The following is a 12,771-nucleotide window of genomic DNA, read 5'->3' as shown; positions in this document are numbered from 1 at the left end:
AACCCTAGGCCTTGAAATCTTCATCTTCATGGTTTGCATTTAATTTGATTCCATTTCATTATTTTTTCCTGACCCTCTTCTTTTGAAGGATAAACCTTTAATGGGTAAGACATGCCTACATGAGATCCACAAATGACTTTTATCACATAGCCAGTGGGGAACAGGCATATATTTACAAGGCAGACATTAACAGGGTAGAAGACACATATTATAGATCAGAAAACATGTGGTGTTATCAGGGAGAAATGCTAGGTGACAACTCCAGACAACAGATGAAACTGGAACACCTAAGACATGGGACTCTTGCAGAGTACTGTGCTTGCAATGAGTTACGAGTGCTGTCCACTAGCAGCAAGTAGCTTCAGCTTGCTTGGCCAGGATTACTGGTGAAAACTGAGTGGCAGGTGGTAGACGTCCAAAATGAGAAAGTAGGAGGCTGAGCAAAAACGCACATCCTTAGGATCCAAGAGAAATGAGCTTAGGTAGCTGGCTGTGCAGAGAGTGATGAAAGCCAGCCTGCCAGCAATTTCTCTCTCTCGCTTGCAGACTGATGTGTCTGGCTACAGCTCAGAAGTGTTGATGGCCAGAGTAGGGGCAGGACCTCTACAAATCTTCTTGGTTATGTGGCATTAAAAAGTATATTCATGAATACCCTGGGTGGAAAGGACAATACTTTTGTGTCAGGTCATCCTCATTCAAATACCTTTCTTGTTAAGTAACCTTCAATCCTTGGTTATTAGGCTGCGCAGTCAGAAGTGAGCAATACGTTCTAGACCTTTCTCAAACGGGGAAGATTATTTACCTCAGAAAGCAATTGCACCTGCGTTTTTGCCCATTTTTTTTTTGGAAGTATTTTGGTCCTAGTAATTGTAGCTAGTGTGTATGTTGTGGGAGAAGACTGCCAATAATTGCTGCTTTATTAATTTTTAATTAGACAGGATGTACTCCAAGGGCTAGAAAGCACGGCTACATATTACAGACCAGCATCTTTGGAGATAATTCAACCTACTATCAATTAAGAAATGTAAATCAATCAGGCCCATTTTGTCTTTTTCTTGTTTCTGACATGCTAAGTCACTGCATCAAAGAAAGGTCACAAGTGTGGATGAAGTTCTGTATCATAACCTTACATATCTAGAGTAGGACTAAATATCAGACGATCCTTCCTTTGCAGGAAGAAGTATGGTATTCACCACTGCAAGAATAATAAAGAATGCAGTTAATGATAATGGATCAAAAAATATTTTGCATCACTTGGTTGAAATTATCAACGTTAGAAGAAAGCAAGTGAGACTGATTTCAGCATATGGACTGTTTGTATACTGGATGAGGGTAAGAGAAGGCAAGGGAGACCTGTAAGTAGCATTATAAATTGGTCCTTTGTATTTAATTCAGGTTCTGAACTGAATTCCAGATTTTCTGGCTAACATGTCTGCTAATTCCACATCACTGCCTGATCCCTGTCTCGCCTCCAAACTGCAGGCAAATGTCTGTCTTTTCATGCTGTGTTTCTTGAGCTAGCAGCATTGGAAAGTACAAATTCAGGCAAATACCTAATATTTTACAGTGAGTTTAATGAACAAGAGAGCAGGAAATGCAGAAGAAAAGCAGTCTCTCAGACATGTTTTCTTCTGGAATATGATTACCGAACATGTGTTTTCTTTCAGGACTCTAGAGGAAGTGGAGCATTTCTGTTTTCACTTCTTGCGTCTTTGACCCCCTGAGTGCAAGGATTCATTTTTTAACATTGTGATTGAAATTTCAATTACATTTCCAGGTTATTAAACAGGAAACATGGCTTGTAGGTTGTATTAGCATGATATCATCTTGTTTAGGTAAAGAGGTGCAAGTGGATGTAAACATCTTTCTCTGACTAATTAAGATAGTTTTAAAACCCACAATGAGGAAGACAGCTAAAACCCAGCACACAGAGGCTGTCCATATGAGGGGCTGAGGACTGTATTACATTGCTAAGAATTGGAATCAGCAGTTGTGCTTCAAGAGCATTTACACAAAGGTAAGGCTCCATAGTGGTACAAAAAGAAAACAAGAACATAGAATAGCATATCCTCCAAATGGAGCTGAGCTAGACAAGAAGATTACCCCATATCTGCATCCATGGCAGAAGCAGCCCAACAAGGCCCATTCTGAGAGGAGATCCCTTCTTGTATTAGTTCAGCCTTCTGGATACACAGGGAAATCTGGAGTCTGGCTGCCTTACAAGGGTGAGATTGTCTGAAGGACTTTTGAGTTTGCTTTCCATCCTGGTTTAAAAAGGGATGGCCAAATTGCAAAACGTATGTGGCAAATTATCTTACTGAATGTTCCTATGAAGTCAGAAGCAAGTGAGAGTAGGACCACTGAGTTTTGACTTTCTTTAAGATTCGTCCTCTGGTAAGGAAAGCAATTTGGGATGGAATGGCGTGAAGAGAAAGAGAGCAGAGCTTGAGTTAGCAGTCTGACTTTGCCCCACTCTTCTAAGATGATGGCCAAAGAATAGACTACCGGAGTAACCAGGAAGGTGGGCTAACACTTTTTCACCTGTGTCAATGTTTTGTAGTACATACCTCTAGAAGGGCACTGGCTAACATCAAGTATAGAGGAAGAAGGCTTCCCAATTTATCATTAATTAGCAATCCCTTTCAGCACTCCAGAAACCATGAACACCTAGTCCTAGTTCCCTTGCTAGGAGTCTGTACTCAGCAGTCAATGTAGCGCATACCAAATGTCATAGTGCATGCTTCCAACCAACAAGGTGCTAACATGAATAGAGCCCATCTGGTTAAAACATACAAACACAATGAATAAGATGCTTTCATGAAATAAGAGTCTGCTAAGTCAAGCTCTACTATCAGACAACCTGTAAGGAGTAAAATTAGTGAAAATAAAATTTCTTTGCCGAAAAATGAAACCATGTGTCTCTTTTGTGGACAGTGTTCAAATTTTAAAGTATTTGACTGTCGTGGTTAATACTATTCTAAATGCTGTAATTCTTCTCTGTCTTCAAGGGTCACTGTACTTTTTGTCATTCCCGTCATTGGGATGAGTTTTTCAGCTTTACAGGAGAAGAGCACTAGACCTTACATCCTACTTCAATTTAGACCAAAAAGATTTTCCAATTAGTGGTCAGTCAGTTCAGTGGTGAAAACAGAAAAATAGGCAGTTTTGATTACATGTGTTTGATAGCTCTGATAGACAAATGTTATGAAGTTTGGTTCTCTGTGGTGTATCGGGGATCTAAACAGGCCATGAAGCGACTCTTTGTGTGAGATATAAGCGAAAAGACACAGAAAGGAAGTGCAATTCCTACTGTCCAATATTTATTACCAGAGATTTCTTTGGAAGCCGCAAAAAAAGACAGATTCACTAAAGATCAGCCAAATCACTTTTGCTTATAATGTAACATTGGTGTCCAGATCTCCATAGGTTAAGTATTTCTGATCCATCCTGTGGATTGTATCAATCTAACCAAGTATTTATAGCTTGAAATTGCATTTACTTCTTTTGTCCTTATGAGATAAACCTTTACTGCACTCAAGCCCAAACAATTTATTGTTCAAACAGCTTTGACACTGGCTTGTGCACTAGTCCAAATCTGTCGAGGCAACTGGCTCACCAGATGGGGAGATTCTAGCTTTAGGTTTTGGTTAATATGTTGGAAATAATAATGGATTTTTTTCTTTGTTCATCTTTTCCATTTTCTTTTTCTCCCCTTTCCTACACACTATTCTTTTTTCCTTTTCCTACCTTAGAACTTTCAGTCTAATCCTGGACCATGCAAAGTCCATGCAGTTGGGAACTTTGTTTGTCTTTACTAATTCCTGTTGTTGCTCTGTTCCACCTCATCCAAACTTAATCACATGCTTATAATGTAGTCAGGATTTAGAATAAGATTCAGCATTGAAATCAGCATAATTTTACATGTAATGAGATTTTAGCGTGTTAGCCTTGAACTGTAGCTCTCAGAAGTTGAACCTTATTTTTCTGTGGCCCGTTTCCTCCACAGTGATTGGGTGGCATGAAGTGTTGGATCTGGATGTTCTTCAGTATTACATATAGAGGCAGATAAAATATACTACTTTTAAGTGGACAGTGCATAGCAAGACAATGTGATATTTTACCGTTGCTGTTGATGCTTACTCCAACATGTACAGAGGCTTCAGATTTCAAAATTTGTGCAGTAAGTCCAAGGAGTTGGACACATGTTTCTAATGAATGGCACAGAGAAACAGGGCTCAAATATAATTCTCATTAGAGGAAACAGACTTGAAATAATATTAAGACTATGACTAGTGGACAAAACCCACAGATGCAAAACTAAGGCCAGCATTTTGTTCTCAACCTGGAACTCAGTGAAAAATAATTCTTCCTCCTTTTTCTTAACAGAGTTTAGAAATTTTAAAGAAATTTTTGTCAGACTTAAATATAAAATATTTCATCTCCTTTACTGTTTATATTGCAAAATAAACACACTTACTAAACTTTGTTTCTCACTATATCATATTTAAATTATCAACAGCAAAAAAATGCTGACTAGTTTTCCATACACATGCTTTTTTAAAGTCAGCCACTTTTCTCATTTGATAATAGCAGAAAACCACTTCTTGGGCTAATATTTTGGTGCTACAATGTGTAACATAGGCGTTTGTTAGTAACTGAAAAGTGCAGCTTCTAGAATCAGTGAATTAAGCAGTGAAATTTAAATGTAATGAACGATCTTCTCATTTGGACTTTTACGACTCTTTGCATACAACTAAGATGGTGACTGACACAGAATGCAGTGATAGATATTACTGCCCACACTAAGTTCATATATATGAGCAAGAGCTCATCTATATGAGCAAGTAACAACAACAATAAAAAAATCTATCCTACTACACAATGACCTTATGTGAAAGCCTAATTTCTTTGGCAATGATTCAACCACCTAATAAATGTTATCAGACATAATTAGAAAAAATAATGATAAATTTTCCCTTATGTTTTACACCAAATTAGTTCTTTGAAACTTGAAACTGCACATAGTTCATCAGCTGATACAAATTTTCTTAGTTCCACTGAAAGCAATGACAGTTTCTGTCATCAAAGGATCTGCCCCTTTTGTCTGCAAATTTTATGGATGTATTTCTATTTAATTTTTAATGCTAACATTTTAAAGAGATCCCATAGCCGTTTTCATAGCAGTAGGATTGGTGAGAAACTCTTTACTGTAATCCAGAACAATCCACAGAATATGGGTTCGAAGGACTATGTTTACTACCATTTACTCTCTATCCTTGCACTTTGACTAATAAAGACGTGATCACTCCCTGTAGCCTTGACATGGCTTCGTTCTGAATGGCCTTTCAGAGATACATTTGAAAGTGTTAAATGGTGAGATATCTCTAGAACTATTAAAATCAGCTGAGAAAATGGTTATATAAAGAAGTCTATAAACTGAAAATAATGAAGGTGTTTTTTATTATTGCTTTTCTTAGTTTCGACATTAAAAAAATCTTTTGAGATGTTTTAACTACATTACACTATATATTGGAGTTATGGCTTGACTAAATTTACTAGGTGGCATTCTACAGCCACATATTTTTATAACCTTTCTGTGATGAAGGAAAATGTATTAGAAATGTAAATACCAAACAAACTTTTCTGAAAGCATCTTACTTTTCATATAGTTCATTGGCCTGATTCTTCCTTTATTCATACTTACAACACCATAAATATTTGCATTGATTCACTCCTGGAAGAGTGACAAGTTCACTGTTTCAAAATGGCAAAAATATACCAGATGCCACAAGTGAGAAGAAAACAAATTTTTTCTTGAGGATCAGCAGCAAAGAGCAAAAGTGCTTATCTTGTTACTTTCTTTGCTGCTTACCCATAAGGGCTTTTCATCTCCTTGCAGCAGCTGTTGCCTCTCCTCGGTAAATACGGGATGTAGTTGGTAACCTTTACTTTAAATTGAATCTATCTAAAAAGGTTTCCCAAGAAAGAGGTGTCGCCACAAGTTTTCGCCACCTAAGCACAGCCACAGAAGGTCAGTATTCTCAATACTGATGCGGTCTGTAGTTTCCCAATTAGTGCTGCATGCATTGATATATGTAAAATTAACACTCTCTGCACCAATACTACTAAGTAATTGAGTTGCATGTCTGTACTGTTACAAAAGCTCACAATGCCATGGCCAAATTTAGCACGTATTTTTAAATAATATGACTGCTTGCATTTTAAACATCAAATTATCAGTATGGTTTTTATGTTCCTGGACATGTCATTGAAAGTGTTTTAAGAGGTAGCTTTGCAGTTCGAAGTTAAGTGGTTTTGAGTAGCAATGTATGCAAGCAAATGAAAGTGAAATTTAAAACTTTCATACAGAGGTTTCTAAATCTCTGCCATTCCAAAGTAACTTTTGAGTTTGTCTACTGACATCTGAGCACTCTAATAAGCATTGAGAATCTGAAGCCTTTGCACCATCAGTCATGAGAGCTGACAGTTGTATGAAGAAGGAAATAAACAGTAAATGGCTTTTTCCGGTTACATCAACACCTGGGTTCTTGTGTCAGGAAGCCGAAGTCCTACCAGACCTCCACATACTAGAACAGTAGAAGCAAGGAGAATAGGGATTGCTTTGGTGATACCAACAAGGGAACCGAATATTAAGTTTCCAAGTACAGCTGCTGCTTTGCATAGTGCATTCAAAAAGCCAAAGCCTGTTGCCCTAGAAGAGAAAACAGAAGAAAGTTAAAAATGGGTGAAAGAGTTAAGCCTTTGAGACAAACCCTCAGTGGGAATAAACCAGAATAGCCCCAATATCTTAAACAGAATTTATGCCAACAAGGATTCTGCGCTTGTCTTTATAATACGAAATCAAAGCTCAGCATTTTATTGAGGCAAATTCATTCTGCTGCCTCAGGGACCAAAATGTGAAATGAATGACTGAATAGGTAACTTTACACCTCTACAGTAGAACAAAGGACTTGCAAATGGAAATTCATTAACACTTAAAATGCTGGATTGGGAGACAGGAGGTGGGAAATCTTTTGAGAGCTACTTGGTGATTTGGGAAAGAAGTCACCAGAATAAAAGCAAAATAATCTTTGAGTACTGAATAGAAACAGTTTTCTTACAGGTGGTATACATGTTCAATCAGTGCTTTCTCAAAAGGCTAATGAGACCTCCAATAATAATGGATGTTTGTCTCTTAAATCTGAAGAGAATAGGGCATAAAGAAACCCTGCTTGAGGCAGTAGAGATATCTGAGAAACTTTGAAAAAACGGGAAAGGAAATAGATGATTGCCAACAGAAAGTATGACTCAAACAACTCAGAAGGGCTTTTGCATTACAGTGCTTTGATTTTAGTAGTCTGGATTAAATAATTTAGGTGTTTGGTAACCCATGCATAGATGTATTATGCAAACTGCTATCATTTTAATAAATTGTGTTTTGACATGACTGTATGATTCACAGTTGCAGAAATAAGTTTGAACTACCAAAAGCGTCCTAACAAAAATCTCTGCATGACAGTAGAATCTCTAACATTTCTCAAATCACTTAGAAGGGGAAGAGAGGACTATGCTGAGTTCACACTGTGCTCACTGGGATAAAATAATAAGAATCAGGAGGATAGAAACTTCTTTTCAGAACAAAATGTTTCTTTCTTGTTAATGTGAAATACTGCCATTAGAAGGAAAAAGCCTCCAGTTTAAACAGCAGGGATTAACAGGAATGTTAATGGTCTGAGTGACTAAAAAGAGCCCGAGTTACTGTACTGAGGTGCATGTGAAGGAAAGGAAGAAGTCTTGTTCTCAGATCACGGAATCACGGAATTTTCAGAGTTGGAAGGGACCTCTAGAGATCATCTAGTCCAACTCCCCTGCCAAAGCAGGATTGCCTAGAGCACATTACTCAGGACTGCATCCAGGCGGGTCTTGAAAATCTCCAGGGAAGGGGACTCCACAACCTCCCTGGGCAGCCTGTGCCAGTGCTCTGTCACCCTCACCGTAAAGAACTGTTTCCGTGTATTTGAACGGAACTTCCTGTGTTCTAAGTTGTGCCCATTGCCCCTCGTCCTGTCACTGGGAACCACTGAAAAGAGCCTGGCTCCATCCTCCTTCAACCCACCCTTTAGATACTTGTACGCCATAATAAGGTCTCCCCTCAGCCTTCTCTTCTCCAGGCTAAAGAGTCCCAGCTCTCTCAGCCTTTCCTCATAAGGCAGATGCTCCAAGCCCTTAATCTTCTTAATTGCCCTTCGCTGGACTCTCTCCAGCAGTTCCCTGTCCCTCTTGAACTGGGGAGCCCAAAACTGGACACAGTATTCCAGTTGTGGCCTCACCAGTGCAGGGTAGAGGGGGAGAATGACCTCCCTCGACCCACTGGCCACACTCTTCCCTATGCAGCCCAGGATTCCATTGGCCTTTTTGGCAACAAGAGCACTTTGCGGGGCCATGGATAATTTACTGTCTACCACGACCCCCAGATCCTTCTCCTCAGAGCTACTTCCCAGCAGGTCTGCCCCTAACCTATACTGGTGCCTAGCATTCTTCCTCCCCAGGTGCAGGACCTTGCACTTGCTTTAGTTGAACCTCATTAAGTTCAACATGTAGCCTGATGTTCAAGATGTAGCCTGAATTCCTAGGAAATAATTTTGAGAAACTTCTACCAGAGATCCTAAAGAGCAGCCCAGAGAATCAGCTTGAAGTAAGCAGACTTGTTGCCAGCTGAGAGCAAGGATATAAACTCTCAATGTTGTTCCCAGATCTATTTTTTTATTTTGATAACAGCAAACCACAGTGTCAAGGGAGAAGTGATTCTCTCCCTCAAGCAACAACAGACGCATGGCCACAGCCCAGAGTGTCACTAGTTCACCCCTTCTGCTCTTCTGCAAATCTGGCCACTGGGTCTCAATAGCGTTGATCAGTCTGGCCCTTTGGTGTCCTACATCCAAGTTTTATACTGGGGGAGAGGTAAAAGCTTCTGCCTAATATAGTTGACGGGGATATAGAGGGTTTCAGCACTGTCCATCCTCTGACTATCTGACATGCTGTGCTGCAGAATTATACCAGCCCTGGTATATATAAGGTACACATATTCACCAGGAGAAAGTTGAAGGTAGGTCTAGATCCTTCTAATATATTTTTAAATCACTCTAGTTTGCTCTGAGAAGCAGAACTCTAGTTAACCCACAGAGTCAACTCCAGAATCTGAACAAGATTCAGAAATGTGCTGACTTGAATTAACAGTACTTTGACTGTCAAATTCTTAAATCAGTTAAAAGGATGTTTTCAGAAAAGAATTAAGACATGGAACAGATGAGTTAATATACCTCCAAAACTATTTTTTTTCTGTTAACGTTAAGTATTTGTTTGTCCATGGTTGCAGACCAAAGTCAAACATCTTTGCCTAAAACATTATGGAAGTAAAATCAGAAGAGTTGATACTTACTGTTCCAGTGTCAGCTCTGTATATCATGTACCTTTTCTGACAAATTTGTCTCTTTTGCTGGGTGCTCATAATCATAATAAATTTATTTTTAGTTTGGCTATATGTCTCTTGCAATTGACAGCAGTGTTTCGGTCTGTTTAAAATACCTGAGATTTATCAGACTAATTCTTATTTTGCCTGATGTAATCATAATTCCTCTTTGGGCAATATGTGGCACCCATCCAAATATTGCATGACAGTAAGTATCAGTAACATCTAAGGAGGGACAGGTCATTCTGATGGCAGAGCAGAAACTACCTAGAAACACTGTAGAAAAAGAAGCAGAAGAGACTCAGGTATGCCTCCTCTATGTTCAAAGCCCTTAGTTTTCTTTTTTTTTTTTTTTTTTTCTAAATTTGAGTCGACCTGCAGTACTTAAACGTAATACTTATTCCCAAGAAAAGCTAAACATGCACATACTGGAGATAACCATCTACAAAGTGACATGCTCTACCGTCCAACAGTGTAGACCAGTGAGGGTTGTGTGAGACCACAATGCTGAGGGCAGATAAGGAAATTTTGGAAGTGTTGCTTGTGAAACTTTCTGGCAGAGAAACATTTGCAGCAGCTCCTTGAAAATGCCTTCCTCGGAGGAGAAATGAGAAAGTTAAAACTTGCCCATTTTAAGGAAGACTTTTGGTGGAATCGGTCCAAAGGAGGAGATGGGAGATGCACTGCAGGAAGCAGCAAACAGCCACCCTACTGGAGTAATCTTTCAAAGCCTATGAGAAGAAGATTAAATCTGTACAACAGAAACATCTGTACTACAAGGGCAGATAGAGCAGAACACCAGAAGAATATCTGGAGGAAGCTGACCAGGATGGGAGAAAGATCCTGAGAGCAGAGGAGCTTCAGATTGATGCATCTTCTTGGGGGAACAAGAGTGCAGATAGGAAGGAGGAGCATGAAGAGAAAAGACTGTGGTAAAATAGATTTTATCACAAACAGGTAGGAAGAGGTTAAAGATAGCACAGCCCGCATGGAAAACACTATATAATATGATAATAACAGGCTGCAGGTATTTTGAAGAAGTCAGGGGAAGAAACAGAGGAAAAGAGTCAGAACTGTTCTATTTTTGGCCTCGTTTATGCACAGAAAGTATTTCTAAAGTTATGGTGGTGACTGGTTGTGCTCAGTGTCTGCACATGTAAATACAATTTTTTCAGCTGCCAGGTACTGATGTAAAACCAAACTTGCCCCCAAACAACAGCAACAGGAAAAAACCTGTTCACACAGGGAAAACAGACACTTAGTCATCAACAGCCTCTGTATTCAGAGAGATACCAGAAATCCCCAAAGAATACATAGATCTAGCCAAAGCAAATTTGGGTAGATACAGGCAGGAAATCTTTGGAAATGCAATAGCACAACACATATGGGGATGCTTTACTTATATTCAGTGTTGTTTTATATTGCCTTATAAAGGTAAGCTGTTTCACAGATGCTATTTGCTTATATCAACTAGTTACAACAGGGGCCTGAATACAATTTTCTGAGCAATTTGGACCACTGTTTTTCACATGCTGGGCTCTACAGATAGCACATTCAGGGCTGCCACTGTGATTTTTATCTATTATAAGTTATATACCCAAAATCACATTATTAAAGTAATTTTGTAATACAATCTCTCTTATATCTGGGCAAAATTAAGGTAATTTGTTGGCACTGGAGAAACAGTTCTGCTTTGTAAAATGGACTTATTCAATTTTTCCAATTGCAAGGGGTTTTTATTTGTCTAATCCCATTAATGTTATCAAATTATAAACAAAGAAGAGTAAGACAAAGTAAGCCCATTTTTATTGCCCTTGGCTGTCCTGATGATACAAAATGAATAATGCAGCAGAAGTTCAATCTTTTGATCTTGAAGCAGTTTTCAGGCATATCCTTTTGCCTAAAATACAAACATCATTGGCAGGAATAGTAAGATTTTTACAGGGTAAAGTGAAATGCTGTAGTGACCTGTACCTGAAAAGCATTGTCACTGTTCAAACTTCTGCCTTCAAAATCTTCAATTTTAATTCTGTATTTGAACATGTGTTTGTTCTTTACAAATCGTCAGAACAAAGTCATTGAGCAAACTGTTGAGCTCTAGGGATAGCAAATTCAAACTTGTTGGGTTTTAAACATCTTTCTTAAAATGGTGTTTGTGATCCAAAGGAACTAAAATCTGTATCAATTCATGCCTTTATAATTAATTCTACTGAATCCAGGGAAATAAAGATAGCCAGGCAATAAATATGCTGTAATTCACATGCATATAAAAGCATAGTCTTCTTTTGCAGCACGAGTACAGTCTCTGCTACAGTGTTTCAGGAAAGTCCTGGAGTGTACAGAAAGTCTGCAAATGATCAAAGATATGTGGTGTGTCATCTCAGCACCATGAATGAATTAAGTGAAAAAATCTAAAGGCATAAGGCCATTACTATATACACCAATTTCTGTTATATTGATCAGTTTCTGGGTGAAGCACTGGCACAAAAATGTTTTTTTGACTCGATGAGCAATCCTTATTACTGGTCAAGGGAGTTCAGTAGCAAGAACCCCTTGTCCAGCTACAGAATGTCATTAAATCCTTCAGGCACATCCATAAGATAATGCTGGCGAATCAATTTGGGATTGTCTTGGAAAAAAAAGTACAGATTTTAGTATTGACTATAAAAGTGTCAGGTCTGAGAGAAAGCTGGATGTTAGCGAAAAGAAATTTTCCGCAATGTATTTTACTTCTGCTGCTGGGAAAGCTGCAACAAAGAAAACCGCTTAGCTTCCTTTCACCCAAGCCCCACATAAAAATGGCAAGAGTCCAAACAGTTAAAAATAGAGGGATTATCCAAGCCTTTAGATTAAAAGAGCTTGTTGCCTGGTTGCCACATATGCTCCTTCTTAGACCAGGTGCCTGTATTCCTACATAAAGTACTTCAGGCCCACTTTTCCACTGCTGATAATCAGAGCACCTAAAAACTTAATCTTCCTGCAGTGGAGTGCTACTGAACGTGTAGCAAAGATATTCGATAACTTTCTTGCCAGACCTAGTGCTGAGCCTATGCGGCAAGTTACAAAAAACTCTGAATATCACTTTTGTGGGTATTTTTAATATGCGAAGGCTATTAAACAAGAGTTTCTGAATGTGCTACGGAAAATTTTCTCATGTCCAGACATTCTAAGATCTTTTAAAAAATTAGTACAAAGATGCGTGTCATAGCCTGGTCAATTGTAGCACTCAGTGTGCAATTAAAACTGTGGAATTTGCCTTCCTGCTTTGGACTACTGCCCAAAGCATTGCATAGGTTCAGCAT

General features: G+C 38.8%; 1 protein-coding gene across 1 annotated transcript in view; it reads right to left on the bottom strand.

Moving 5' to 3' along the window:
- Positions 1-6,528: 6,528 nt before the first annotated feature.
- The window catches only part of SV2C (synaptic vesicle glycoprotein 2C), a gene marked incomplete at both ends in the record, with an annotated part of 83,771 nt that continues 77,528 nt past the window's right edge, over positions 6,529-12,771 (bottom strand). The window contains one exon of the mRNA XM_082497853.1: positions 6,529-6,712. Within this exon, the coding sequence (XP_082353979.1) occupies positions 6,529-6,712 (184 nt within the window). The remainder of the gene's footprint in view (positions 6,713-12,771) is intronic.

The sequence above is a fragment of the Vanellus vanellus genome (assembly GCF_965231255.1).
Source record: "Vanellus vanellus genome assembly, chromosome: Z".
Lineage (NCBI taxonomy): Eukaryota > Metazoa > Chordata > Aves > Charadriiformes > Charadriidae > Vanellus > Vanellus vanellus.
The sequence above is the reverse complement of the archived record's forward strand: the minus strand, read 5'-3'. Positions and strand labels throughout refer to the sequence as shown.